Raw genomic sequence first — 13,197 nt, 5'->3', positions numbered from 1 at the left:
TGTTTGGCCAATTGAACGCCTACAGCCAACTTATTATGCGCCACGCTTTTCACTGAGGTGCGGCGGAGCAGCTGAACAGTGATACAAGCAAGGTCCCACTTCACGACCGCCTGCAAAAAGCGAGGCGGTACCCAATAATTATCGGCCGACAGCATATGTATACAGAAAAACCGCACGCGATGACTGCTGACGGCGAGGCACCCAAAAAACGCATCTACGTTGACGGAGTCTTCGACCTTCTACACTGGGGCCACCTGAACGCGCTTCGACAATCCCAAGAACTCGGAGGCAGCATCATCGTGGGAGTAGTGTCGGACGATGAGGCACGCAACACCAAGGGAATAGCGCCAATCTACACTGCAAGCGAAAGGGCTGAGCTCATAAGAGGATGCAGATGGGTCGACGAAGTAATAGTAGATACACCCTATGAGGTATCGCTCGACTTTCTTACGAATGTAGCAAAGTGCGACATGGTAGCGCACGGCGACGATGTCGCCATCGGATCAAGCGGGAAGGACTGCTACGAAGAAGTCAAAAATGCAGGCAAACTCGTTCACTTCAGACGCTCACGTGGCAGCAGCACCTCGACCACCCTCGGGAGGCTCGTTGAGGCGCTGACGAGCGAAAGGTTCAGCCACTTGTCATCTACCGAACGCCACGGACACGACGCGCTCTCGCAATTTAGAAGACTCGTAGAGCAAAACGAGGCACAGATGTCGCGCGAACAATTCTCAGACGATGGGCTGCAGGCCATAGAAATGCGGCAACAGAAAAACAAGATGCACGTGATGTTCCCGCGTTGCCGCACGAGCGCCACACTATTCGCCAAGTTTATCCCCAACACGCCGAAATTGCCAAACGCCAAAGTCATATACGTCGACGGCAGCTTCGATGTATTCCACGTCGGACACCTCAGATTCCTAGAGCGGGCGAAGGCACTCGGCGACTACCTCATCGTCGGCCTCTACGACGACCAGACGGTCAGGACGATAAAGGGTAACCCGTTCCCGGTCACCCACCTCATGGACCGCGCACTCACCGTCCTTGCCATGAAGTGCACCGACGATGTGATACTGGGCGCGCCCTTCATACCCTCCAAAAACTACCTCGAGAACCTGGGTGTGTCACTGGTTGTCACCGGCAACTATAGCGACCTGCCCCTGATGACCGGCGGATTCGACACACACTCGGTCGCCAGAGAAATGTCAATTGTACAAAAGATCGAGTCCGGATGCACCCTAACCAGCGCCGATATCTTACAGCGGGTATCCAGCAGACTTGATCAAATAACCTCCAACGTCGAACAGCGGTGCAAAAGGGAAAAGGCCTTGTACCATTAATTTTGTGTTACTAGCACCGCACAGATCGGCGTGAGCAGCTGCATTCACACATGCTGAGCTGGAAACTGCGTTATGTATGGGTTCAGGTTTGGCGCGTCCCCCACAGGACGGAGTCGATGAAGAGAACCGCCTGTAGCCAGCCTGCATTCTCGGGGCAGCTGAAACCAGATGCAAAAATATGATACCGAAGCAACTCACATGGACGAGAATGCAGTCTGCACGGCTTCGTAGCTCGAAGCGCCACTTTCCTTGATGCCGAAGTGCCTGACCAAAGGTAAACGATGGGAAACGCAAACTAACGCCTTTGCAATACGTTTTATGTGCACGTCCACTGGTACCACCTCGCGCTTGCCGATGCCGAAAAGCAGCACACAGTCCGCCACCTTCCTCCCCACGCCGCTGAGAAACTTTTGCGCACCGGCACAGCTACCCACCGATATCGAACCAGCTCCGCTCGCGCTTCCTCCGTCGGCAGGTCGCGCAGACGCAATAGGCTGTCAATGCCGCTCTCACGTAACGCTGTAACTGTCCTGAAAACGTAGTCGGCGCGGTACCCCAGTCCTAAGCCACGCAGCTCCTCGGGGGACGCCGAGGAGAGTTGGCGCAAGTTAGGGAATGCATGAAACCGTATGTGCGTGTCGGCATACGATTTCTCGCCCAAGAACGTCCCGTACTTTTCGCGTAGAGCGAAGCACAGCTGAGTTATGCGCTTGATGTTGTTATTGGCGGAACATATGAAGCTGATGAGCGTCTCCAGCGGCTCCTGCTGCAAAATTCGCACGCCAGGCCGCCGATCCACCACGCGCAGAACGCTGGCGGGAGCGTTCTCTCTGTTTAACGTGTAATCGTAGTCGAGATCGAAGTAACTGCGGATGCGTTTCTCCCCGCAGCTGCCGAAGACCGATCTGCATGATCTGGCAACTGCCTAACAATTCGTACCTGAATTCGACTTCCTCCCCCGCCTTGCGCAACTCAAGCACCGCATCGTCTATCACGCCGACCCAAAGGTCGTCGCCCACTGACGCCCAGCTAAACGATTGGCCTGCATTTTCGTGCATGGAAGGACGAGGTACCCACCGGTGGTCAGGAGGTAGGACGGGTCCATCTCCCGCCGCAGGCAAAGCCTGCGCCAAGGCAACATGGTTCCAACTAATAAAACGACCGATTAAATTGCGTTCATGCCCCGATAGGGGCTGTCGAATCGGCGTTGCCTTATACGTGTGTAGAAGGTGTAAGTATGGCACGCGCTACACGCCTAACGTTGAAATAGCCGCCGTAGGTCTCATCGTGGGCGTAGAGTCAGGAAGTCGACTCCAAAAGGCCAGTGTAGCGCTAGCCGCTACCGCGGTCGCCATGAAATGTGGCAGCGTTCACACCCCTATGGCAGGGGTGTCTACGCCTAGTAAGATTTTCCGGTTCCGGGACACGCCCACTTATTGTAGACATGAAGATGTGTGCATCTACGTTGAAACATGGGATGTGTCGGAAATGTAATCCCCTTTAGCGCATATCGCCGCACAGGGATACGACATCATCCGGTGTCCGGGTAGTGACGTGTGCTTTTATCCCGGAACGGAAGGAAGATGTTGCACACCGGTAGAAAATGTGAATGTGTGTGTAGTTACCGGATCTTGTGAATCATAAACCGCATACAAACTTGACAGCGGCATGCCTCTTCGGTGGAATGTGACCCAAACCGCGTTGTTGGCGCATTATGAAGGTGAAGCTCAACGTTGCGACGCGGTTATCGTTACGAGGCCGCTGCAAGATGGATGCGGCAGGTTAACTCTTCATTGAAGTACTAGCATTGAATATTGCACAGCAAACCAGCACCGCCGATCTCAGTGGGGGTGCGTTTCACTTCATTGAATAACCTCGGGATTGTTGCTGGTGGGCTGGATTTGAGAATACTGCGAGATCAACATTGGTTGATGGTCACACAGCACCACAGCGCAACCGCCGATGCCGTCCAACTAGCATGGAAACTGTCCATAACAATCTATAAGATTTTGGCGCTCCTTTTCTACAGCTTCCTCATCCAGTAGATTGGTGTGATTTTGAGTCTTGTACATCCGCACCTGGATGGCAAAGTACTTTGCCCTATAAAATCCGTGCATTTTAGCGGAAAAACTACTGTAGTGGCGGACTCCGTCTTCGTACCAAGATGCTATCCACGAACGCTTATCCCAGTAAACGCCCGGCACCAGACACTTGAACTGCTGCTCACCCAACTCGGGATCGGGCTCCGCAGTTAGAGGGATGTCCAGCAGATAGTCGTAGCATTTGGTGGCTTTACGGATCTCCATGGCAGAATCCTTTTGGGTCTTGCGCTTGTGGATCACCATCATGCCGCCGACCTCGAGCGCTTTCAAAGCTTCGACCATCTCAATCTGCTCTTTGTTCAACTCGATCATCCTTTTGATTGCTGCTTCAATCTCACGTTTCTTTTCGTTGTTCGGCAAAACAACCGGCCGATGCGCTTTCCCCTTCTTGTTTCGAGGGCGCATGCACTCTTCAGTGGAGCCGTTCATTCTGCGGCACAACTGCGCATCATTGCCAAGTTGAGCAGTTAACTCATTGTACTCATCACTGCCGGTAGCGCCCAGCAGCTCAGTGGTTGACGGTGCTTTTTGGCAGGCGTATGTAGGAGATTGGTGCACCACGGTACACTCTGCATCGCCTTTTATCTCTACTGCATTTTGGTTGTCTATGCTACCGCCCCCAGTTGTGCACGAAACAATTCCAGTCGATCCGTGGGATAACGGAAGAGACGCCATGGCCTTGGGGTACCACAAAACAGTGCTCTCCGGAAACAGGTGGTTGTAACCTTGTTCCCAAACTGTAGAGTAGAAATCGCGGCGGTAGTAATCGTGGTTTATTTGACCATTGACTACCGGCTCCGTAGCAAATGGCGGGATGCTGGGGAACGGATAGCAAACGTTTGGAATACCCATCACCGACGGGGCAACGTTATTATCAAATCTCCAAGTCGGAGGGGATGGAATCAGTGCGGGGGTCAAACATTCCTCATATGGGTTGAAATGGGGACGCTGTGGCTGTCGCATGACATCGGTTATCGACACGTCAACCGACACTCGCCTTTTTCTCTCATTTGCGAGGGGTGGCGAAGCAGTGTACTCCTCTTCGATGGACCACTTGCGCTTTCGTACAACGCATAAATTGTTGTCCGCCTCATCACCAGCGAATTCAGCACCCATGCCTCGGTATACCTCCTCGTTCATCAGATCCACGGTGCTCACGCTCGCCATAGAACATAGTGAGAGCACTGGCTTCGTAGAATCGTCGACACAGTTTTCAACTCCCTCAGGGGACGTGTAATAGACATTAGCAGCACCATCCATAGTCGAAAACATGCATCTCGTGTCCACATTGTTAGGGGTCGTATTAACGCTCATCGTAGGGGAGTCGGTATGCGACGGCGTGCATGGAGCAGTTGCACCGTAGGACATGAAAGACTGCGGGTTTCCATCAGTAGCGTCATGTGGAAGCAAATAACCATTGTCGTATCCAAAATACGCTGCGGGTGAAGGGGTGGGCGGGGGGCTGCTTCCTATCGGAGAAGGCGGCAACAGTGGTTTATTAAGGTCGTCACCATACTCCAACTCTATATAACGAGGATGGTTCGCTGCAGAGAACAAGCACTGGTACTGAGAATATTGCGCTTGCATCTGCTCGATTTGGTACTGCATTTCCATAATCTTACGATTCTGAGCGGCAATGGTGTCGTGGTATTGTGCATATTCCGCAAGGATATCCACGGGTGGGTTGCTTTGCCCAAAGTTGTACGCGGGGTGAATGTTGTAGGCCCACTGTGGTTCATTCGGAATCGACATGCGGCTTGGCGCCGACCAATGCTCAACGTTGGAATAATCATAGTCCGCTAATGGCAACATGCGCCCTGGAGTGGAGGCACACGTTCTTGCGGGACTGCTGGTGCAGTTCATAGGCGACATATGGTACGCCTCCTGCACTTCGTGCGAAAGCATCACGCCACCTGCATTCCCTTTAAGCTGTTCCATCCCGTCGCCGGCGATCATAACACTGGCGCACATCATTTTGAATTCCTGCCCGGGAAATAAACTATTTTCAAATTTTCGCCTAAATTAGGAATCCCAGACACATCCAAAACAAGTGCAAATGCCCTAATCAATCTCAACCTTCGTGAAATTTCCCTCAGTAACTAACTCTCCGTAACATGCGAAATCGAGAATCCGTTAATGTGCCAATACTGGCCACTGCGCCAAACTTGTCTCAATATCTAGATATCCGACGACCATACACACCCATAGGATGCGACGAAAGATGCTTTATTGACTTGCAAAAAGTAAAAAATCGTAGAAGGTTATACCACGAAATGAAACTTCGTAAGCAGCAAAGATATGTTGTGAAACCACGTACACGCTAGCCACATTTCACATTGGACAGCATTCAATGAGAATCATCGTGGACCTTGAGGCATGTGCGAAACGTTGGCATATCATTACTGAGCCGTAGGTGTCACGCAACCAATCCCTTGTCTGGCGAAGAAAAATACGCACATCCGGAATCCCAATTTACTTATGCAATATACGAATAATATAATCGATACGTACAGTGCCAAAGCCGAACCGTTGTGCCAAACTTAGACTCAACTACACAAACAGATGTGTAAGGCTGGCGACCGCTGATGTGACCTAATCTCGCCGACTCTCACCGCCACTCGACCAATGAACCACGAACTACCCTTAGAGCAAGCGGGGTGCGGGATGTATATGTGTCTAGCTACTGTTTGGAGCTCGCCACATAAAGTGGTGAGCCCACGGAGGCGCAAGGCTGGAATGGCCAACTCTAAAGCCTTGGCTAGCTTATAGCTAGCCCCAGTAGTTGTCGAACAATATTATACCCAGTAGGCCGCGGAATCCTGGCGTTTGTGTCGCCGATAAGCCGCTGATGAGCGCCGATGCCACCCGTGGCCCAGGTAAAGCTCAGGCAACGCACGCACTTGGCGATTCTCCTTCTCATAGCCCTGGGAACGGTCGAAAATAGGGTTGTACGTCAAAATATAGGTGGATTCCTGGCTCCAAAATTCCCACAGCGGCTGCCGTTTGCAAAGGTGCGAGGCCGGCACGCATAGAATCACAAATGCCTTTAGATGGAAGCCAGCCCGGAAGTTGCGGCCAATATGGCGATGGAGAAATCTAACGAACTTGAGCAGTCAGAGGAAAAGAAAAGCAAGCTTGAGTATGTTGCAAAATTGCTCTGACTTGCCTCACGACGTCGCAGGGAGACCATCGAGAGCATCAAGGAGACGGAAACCACGGAGCAGACTGATGAAGCGAAGAAGGACCGCTTGGAACAGATTATGGCTTGGAAGGTTGTACTTTTTAACGACGACATTCATAGGTGAAGTAAAATGTTTGTAGCGACACTGCGTTGCAGCTTCAAGTATGTCACGGAAGTACTGGCTAGCTCAATACCGCAGCTCACCCGTGAAGTTGCGCACACAATCACCGTAGAGGCACACAATTCGGGCAAGGCAACGGTTATATGCACCTGGAAGAGCAAGGCCGAATTTTACTGCACAGGTTAGTCACCCTAACAGAGAGGTGCCGAGCGTTGCCCGGAGCAGCTATATGTGTCTAATGGGCGCACCGCGCACGACAGAATGCGCGCAATACTGCATCCGTGTCCTATGTCCGATGTTACCCTCACCCTTGCCGTAGAGCTCCAAAAACATGGTCTCACCGTATGTGCCATACACAACCCACCCACCAAATAGAAATTTAAACTGTGTTTTAAAATAGATCGTAGAACAGACACTTCGTCACATAAAATGCTTTGCAACTGTAAGCCTACGCACAAGTGCGCAACGTCGACCCGCTGGAGCCGTGAGTGTCTGGAGCAGCGGTGGAGCGCAGCACCTACACGAATCGGACGCCTTGGTTAGGCGAAAGAATTAGAAAAACCCTTCCGAGGAGGATATGCGATGACACGGCGCCGTAGTAGCGGCTGTCGAGCGAATTTGCTGCACAGATGTGAGGGGCTCAGAGCACTCCACAACTACCTTTATTGTCACCCTCGAGCCACACATGGCCACGGGGCACGATACGCCCGCCGTGGCGCTCGAACTCGGTGGCACGAACGCGCTTGCAAATGCGCCGAGACGCATTGGTAGGCGATATGCCTATCACAACGTCGCCCTCGCGGTATAGCGTAGGGGAACGTGATCGCAACGCACGCAACAGGTGCGGACGGACGTACAGGGCCACCGCGTAGCGTTCGTCGATTGTTGGGGTCATGCTGGGCCCCTGCGTCTGCTTGAAAATGAGGCAAGGCGGTGGCGGCCCCGAGGACCATAAAACTTACCATGGTGACATCCACAACGTAATTGGTCACCACGTGCACGGTGCACAGAGTGTATAACAGCGACCAAGCGAGCTCCTTTGCCCGGGAGTGGCGACCGCCTGACATCGCATGAACAAACGTGCAAGGCTACTTTGTGCAGGCAGCGCCAGGGGCTCGCAAAGGCCGAAGGTCAACGGAACAGATCCGACACTGACGCCATCGGAAGCCGAGTATAAGGCCGCAGCTGTATCACAATGGCGACCTGTGACTGCACGTAACAGCGGATGTTCAGATTAAACACCTGTTCGACTGCACAGCTACACATCTTAACCCAATAGCGCAGAGACGCACCGGATAAAACGGCGCGCAGCGCCCGTTACGCCAAACCTTCCATAACTAAAAGCGAAGCTCATATTGTAAATGAAGTCCTGAAGCAACGGGATGGATCAGCAGCGATCCTCCAGCAACAACGAGCATAACACGGAAGGCGGCGGCGCCGAGGTGGGCTATCTCGACGGCGGCACACATCGCGCACAGGTCGTATTGCAGTACGCGAGGCAAATTACTCAGAGCCTCAAGAGCGCCGTACTGTACGCAGTCAACACCGGGAAGCAGGCCAACGACTCGCTCGCGGAGCTACAGTCGCAAAACGGTACGTTACGAAAGCAGCCGGTCCAACGGGTTCAGAGAACATTTCTCGCATCAAAGCGCAACTTACTGAGTCGCACAAAACCGTAAGTGCCACGCAGAAGATCGTGGACGCCTACGTTAACTCCGTCCGGTGGATCAGCAGCTCGATCGCCTGGCAGCGCCCTGCAGACGTACCCGAGGCACAGCCAGCATCGGACGGAGTGGCTCTCACCTATAATATTCGTAACCTCTGGAGCTCGTTGGCAAGCAGGAGCGCCGATGCTGGAGAGGCGAGCAACTGCATTGGGCAAGTGAGCTCAGAGCGAGACCCCGTGAAAAGTGAGTGCGAGCAAGACCGTTTGGGCGCCTTAAAACGCTGCAGGCGCGTTGGTGGAGTTCTCTTCGACGGCCAACGAGCACCTGGACGTGCTCATCGAGGAGCTGAAAAGCAACCGGCAGAAGACCGAGCTCATCGCAGAGACGGTACACCGCCAAAACGAGGAACTGGAGCGTATAGGGGAATCGGCCGTCTCTCTGCAAGACAGAGTTGCGCAGGTCAACCGAGTGCTGCGGGACCACACGTGAATGCGCCACATGCACAAAAGTATCGCAACTTTAAACTTGTCATAATCTGATGTAACATGCCGCCGGCCGTGCAGCCGTGGCACCGCCGATGCGGGGGTCGGTCACGACCGCGCAAACGCGAAGCGCTCCAGCTGTTGTGCCATGTAAACGAAGGGGTCGGTGGCGCCGCTCAGGAACTTGAAAAAGTCGTCCTGGTGGCCAGAGCCTTTCTGCGGCCGGCCGCCATCCTGACGCGAATGTAAGGAGATAACAAACAACAAACCGGTCCGTCCTGTGTCGCGGGCGCGCATTTAGGGCAGACGCCGTCGGTGCCTATGCAGTACGTGTGGAAGGAGTGCTGGCAGTAAAAATGCAACGACGGCATCTCGAGGCATAACTCGCACCGTGAACAGTTTGTGTTGTTGATCACGAAGTAAGAGTGCTGCAGCCGCTGGAGGTCGCGGTTCATCTGACCGCAGTCGATCTTGTCCTGAGCTATGTCGCCGATGCACTCCTGCAGAAGCTCCTCGATTCGACGAAACTCGTTGCGCAAGTATTCCTGGCACGCTGTCAGCGGGGACGCAACTGCCACTTACCTTCACGTGGCCAAACTGCAGAGTTTGCTTCTTCTTGAGGATGGCCAGCACCCCCGGGAAACTCAGCAACCTGTGGGTCTGTATGTGGCGCAAAGTCCCCCGGATCTCCTCCGACGTGTCGTTCGAAGCTCCGACCAGCAGAGACAAGGCGCCGATCCACAGCGTAGGCTCGTTGTAACCGTAGCTGAGAGCGTGATTGAGCAAGTCGAACTTGTTGCTGTTAATCTCGTTGTTGCCCATGCCAGCCAGGACCAACGGCAGGTGGTAGTAGCCCATCTTGATCGCCATCAAATTCGCGCCACGCTGGTAGCTGTATAGAAGGCACAAAATCAGAGCTATCATCTGGTATTCCGCGTGCTGAGTGTTCCCGTTCAGTAACTTCCACATGCGATTCTCCAACCCGGTGATGTCGAACTCACCATCGGCGTGCGCGGCAGACGGGGCCTCCGCGACGGCTAGGGGACCTGCGGAGCCGACACATTCGTCGAGCGCCGACGCTTTATGCGCTTGCGTGCCATCACTGGGCGGCGGTGGAGTGGTGGGATGCTGCTGCGTTGACTGCCCATTGGTCGGTGCTGACGACGCTGCGGCCGACGTGTCATCCATCACACGCCGCCTATGCGAAGCGAACTGATCGAGCATTAGATGCAGCCTGGTAGCGAAAATCAGCAGCTGCGTGCATGGGCCATCGGAGCCGAGCATCTCAGACAGAAATCGGTCCTCCATGCAGAAGATGGGCACAAATGCGTCGTGCACGTTGCCGTTGCTGTGTGGCATGGATTCGCCGATCTTGCGAATCAAAGATAGCACCGCGTCGGAGTTGTGTTTCACCAGGCGCCTTCCATGGCGCAGAATCGCATTGCATGCAACCTGCCGGTCAACGGTCATCAGGTAATCCAAGGCTGAGCTGTAGTCGTGGAAGTCCTCCACCAGTATGTCGACGTACTGGTCGTGGTTTTGCTGGGCCAAGGCGACCACTCGCGCAAAGTCAGACCCGCCCGACGAGCGGCAATCGGACAACGCGGCCATTATGCCGTCTTGGTGTGAGTCGCCAAATTCTGACAGAAACGCAGAAAGCAGCTGCTGGCAGTCGACCTCATTGGAATCTGGCTCAGACGCGCCAGTTGCACCTACTGAGTCAGCAGGGGTTGCTGCATCCAACCTGCAGCCACCGTTGACGCGGTCTTCGAACAGCGATTGCAGGGCACGCATCAGCACTACCGTGTGAATGCGCGACACCGAGCCAGACCGATGGAGGTGAAGCAGGTATTTATAGAGGTAAAACCTCGCACGCAGCGACATGAAACGCCCAATGACGAATGCCGGCTCCACCGCGGAACCCGCGCGACAGTAGGCCTCTATGGCCAGATCGTAGTGCCCTTTGTCGTATAGCCAATTCGCGTGGATCTTGTGAAGCTCCTCGCACTCAGAAAGAGGACGGCGCTCCAAAGCGGCAATGCGCAGCGCCCACTCAAACATACGTTTGCGAATTAGAATCTGCAGGCGGTCGTGGATGCCCTTCTCCCGCAGCTCAAACAAAATCAAAGCGGAGCTCGTTCCCGAACGTGCAAACACATACAGCGATCTCAACGCCCGTTCAAACTTGAACACAACGGGGATGTACTGCGAATGTGCCACGAAGTCCACTCCCGGCACAATGGACTGCACGTTAACCAGAGTGGTGGCATACGACGCCTCCAGACCGCCCCGGCATTCAAGCGACGCCGTGGCAACGTAGTGCTTATAAGCGCAAATGGACGCACACGATTCCGAACCCTTCACCGCGTTGACGAAGCCGCTCTCTATGTCGTAAATGTCCAGCATACCACCCGATTTGGCAACCACGAATTGGCCCTTACTGCCCAGGTTGCACGACGACTCGAACGACGACTCTATCAGCTGCGTATACGCAATCTCCGGATCCGGTGCCAAGCGTAGCGATACAATCATGCTGTCACAGCACACTGCTAAACCGAAGACGCCAGAGGAAAGCGGACTGACGTGCAGAGCACGGATAGTGCCCAAATGATGCGCACCAGCCAAGTCACCGACGCTGCCACCGATGTCACGTGTGCAATGATTGATCGAACGCACCTGTAACTTCGTAGGCGATGATCATGTGGCGAACCATCCACTGGAGGAATCACATAGTTGCGATATACGTACACGCAGCCGCCCGCTGTGGCAACCTGCATGCCATGAGCGTAACACAGGCAAAACATACGGCAACGACAGATGCACATGGTGACACTGCTACAGCTTGTACGTGATCGAGTACCAGGCCCTGCGATGGAGAGAATACTGGAACGGATTGCACGAAATGCAGCAACTCGTTATTCTCCAAATCAAATTGAGGTGTGACCTTGTACGTGTTGAATTTTAGCATAGAGTCTGATTCTTCATCCTTCCTGTACAGTTGTTATAAAGGCGCAAATAAGCCCAAACTGACCCTACGACGACGACCGCAGAGGCTTCACTGCAGGAAAACACGCGCTGCGCCTCGAACTCGAAGGCCTTTACAGAGACGCAGCGCAGGGAGTCCTCCGAATAAGCCGCGCCGACATCCCTGTACAAGGCGTTTAGACGGCCCGAGGACTCCAAAACCCATAAAACAGCATCGTCGCCGGCCGTGTCTACTACCGCCTCAAAGCCTACGGAGCCTCGGCCTACTCGACCATGGAATCCCGTGAACTCGCACCAAAATCTTACCTGCTTCAGACACAGCGATAAAGCACTTGTCGAAAAAGTGGAATCGCCGAGATGCAGCCATGCCGAACGAGCTCCTCAAGGGACTCTGGGCGACCCCGAGAGGAGATGCGCAACCGTAGAACGGGCCTCAAGGGCGGCAACTGCTGCACATCTTCCACTAACGGTTATAACTAAATTCAATGTAGTGGGTGTGGCAACGATTCAGGTGGATTGTACAGATATCTGCTCCTGCCAAGCGTAACAATACACGACTACGGCGCTGGGGATACGACTCCAGCTATGAGACGCCAAATGCGACTGTAGAACCCTCATTTGGGGTTGCTAAGCACGACGATCACTGAATCACCGCGCAGGAAAAGGCGAGAGATGTAACGGTCTTTGTTGACATACTTCTTCTTTCCGCCGCCGCGGCTCGTCTCTGTCCACATCTCACGAACATCGGTCAGAATCATGTTGAAGTGCCGGTCAAAAGCCTTAACCTGCAGATCCCAGTTAAATATCGGCAACAAACACCTACGCGGCCTAGAAGCTTACGGTTGCTCCGGCAGTTGATGAGCACCTGGGAATTGTCACGGACGCATGCCTCTAGCACAGCAAGCGGCCCAGCAGGTTTATCCTTGTCTTCCGATATGGCCGAAGTGGCGTCTTGAGCTTTTGAGCCTGAAGAGCAATATCCGCCGCGACGCCGGTCAACGTACTCGACATGTTGAATCACTACAAAAGTGCAGACAGACGCGCAATTTAGGTCGTTGTGAAAATTTTAAACTAATTTTCACAAAAATAACCGGGTCACTCTCGGTGAACGGTCAATGGATTCCTGGGTGGAATCCCAGCCCCCCTAGCGCGACGTGGCGACGTGATTACACCCTCAAGCACCGCAAAGAACACAACGAAACGCAACGGGCATCAACAACAACACCTCCAACAATGAGTGGATGGGCGAGAAACGGTGATGCGGCCAAACGACCGGAACAGACCGGAACGGAACAGACTAGAGCAACCAGCTCGCTAAA

General features: G+C 53.8%; 8 protein-coding genes across 8 annotated transcripts; 3 read left to right on the top strand and 5 right to left on the bottom strand.

The window, feature by feature from the left end:
• Nucleotides 1–179: 179 nt before the first annotated feature.
• Nucleotides 180–1,340, top strand: BBBOND_0402140 (ethanolamine-phosphate cytidylyltransferase, putative; the record flags this gene model as incomplete). The annotated part of the gene is made up of 1 exon (XM_012914456.1): nt 180–1,340. One exon carries the CDS (start codon nt 180–182, stop codon nt 1,338–1,340), a length of 1,161 nt encoding a protein of 386 aa, XP_012769910.1.
• Nucleotides 1,341–1,422: 82 nt separating this feature from the next.
• BBBOND_0402130 (8-oxoguanine DNA glycosylase, putative) lies at nt 1,423–2,481 on the bottom strand (the record flags this gene model as incomplete). The annotated part of the gene is made up of 6 exons (XM_012914455.1): nt 1,423–1,498; nt 1,539–1,604; nt 1,641–1,739; nt 1,775–2,245; nt 2,280–2,382; nt 2,418–2,481. 6 exons carry the CDS (start codon nt 2,479–2,481, stop codon nt 1,423–1,425), a joined length of 879 nt encoding a protein of 292 aa, XP_012769909.1.
• Nucleotides 2,482–3,313: 832 nt separating this feature from the next.
• On the bottom strand, nt 3,314–5,416 carry BBBOND_0402120 (hypothetical protein, conserved; the record flags this gene model as incomplete). Its single annotated transcript, XM_012914454.1, has 1 exon — nt 3,314–5,416. One exon carries the CDS (start codon nt 5,414–5,416, stop codon nt 3,314–3,316), a length of 2,103 nt encoding a protein of 700 aa, XP_012769908.1.
• Nucleotides 5,417–6,492: 1,076 nt separating this feature from the next.
• Nucleotides 6,493–7,232, top strand: BBBOND_0402110 (ATP-dependent Clp protease adaptor protein ClpS domain containing protein, putative; the record flags this gene model as incomplete). The annotated part of the gene is made up of 4 exons (XM_012914453.1): nt 6,493–6,581; nt 6,624–6,743; nt 6,780–6,925; nt 7,192–7,232. 4 exons carry the CDS (start codon nt 6,493–6,495, stop codon nt 7,230–7,232), a joined length of 396 nt encoding a protein of 131 aa, XP_012769907.1.
• A 29-nt stretch (nt 7,233–7,261) lies between these two features.
• Nucleotides 7,262–7,811, bottom strand: BBBOND_0402105 (hypothetical protein, conserved; the record flags this gene model as incomplete). Its single annotated transcript, XM_012914452.1, has 3 exons — nt 7,262–7,365; nt 7,405–7,654; nt 7,707–7,811. 3 exons carry the CDS (start codon nt 7,809–7,811, stop codon nt 7,262–7,264), a joined length of 459 nt encoding a protein of 152 aa, XP_012769906.1.
• Nucleotides 7,812–8,126: 315 nt separating this feature from the next.
• BBBOND_0402100 (hypothetical protein, conserved) lies at nt 8,127–8,900 on the top strand (the record flags this gene model as incomplete). The annotated part of the gene is made up of 3 exons (XM_012914451.1): nt 8,127–8,337; nt 8,373–8,654; nt 8,698–8,900. 3 exons carry the CDS (start codon nt 8,127–8,129, stop codon nt 8,898–8,900), a joined length of 696 nt encoding a protein of 231 aa, XP_012769905.1.
• A 101-nt stretch (nt 8,901–9,001) lies between these two features.
• Nucleotides 9,002–12,245, bottom strand: BBBOND_0402090 (-Vacuolar protein sorting-associated protein 11 homolog; the record flags this gene model as incomplete). The annotated part of the gene is made up of 7 exons (XM_012914450.1): nt 9,002–9,127; nt 9,163–9,438; nt 9,476–11,528; nt 11,570–11,664; nt 11,700–11,883; nt 11,925–12,141; nt 12,185–12,245. The coding sequence occupies 7 exons, from the start codon at nt 12,243–12,245 to the stop codon at nt 9,002–9,004; spliced, it is 3,012 nt and encodes a 1,003-aa protein (XP_012769904.1).
• Nucleotides 12,246–12,492: 247 nt separating this feature from the next.
• Nucleotides 12,493–12,889, bottom strand: BBBOND_0402080 (small nuclear ribonucleoprotein, putative; the record flags this gene model as incomplete). Its single annotated transcript, XM_012914449.1, has 3 exons — nt 12,493–12,663; nt 12,702–12,844; nt 12,883–12,889. The coding sequence occupies 3 exons, from the start codon at nt 12,887–12,889 to the stop codon at nt 12,493–12,495; spliced, it is 321 nt and encodes a 106-aa protein (XP_012769903.1).
• Nucleotides 12,890–13,197: the final 308 nt, after the last annotated feature.

The sequence above is a fragment of the Babesia bigemina genome, assembly GCF_000981445.1.
Source record: "Babesia bigemina genome assembly Bbig001, chromosome : IV".
Classification (NCBI taxonomy): Eukaryota; Apicomplexa; class Aconoidasida; order Piroplasmida; family Babesiidae; genus Babesia; species Babesia bigemina.
This window is presented reverse-complemented; position numbering and strand designations above follow the sequence as displayed.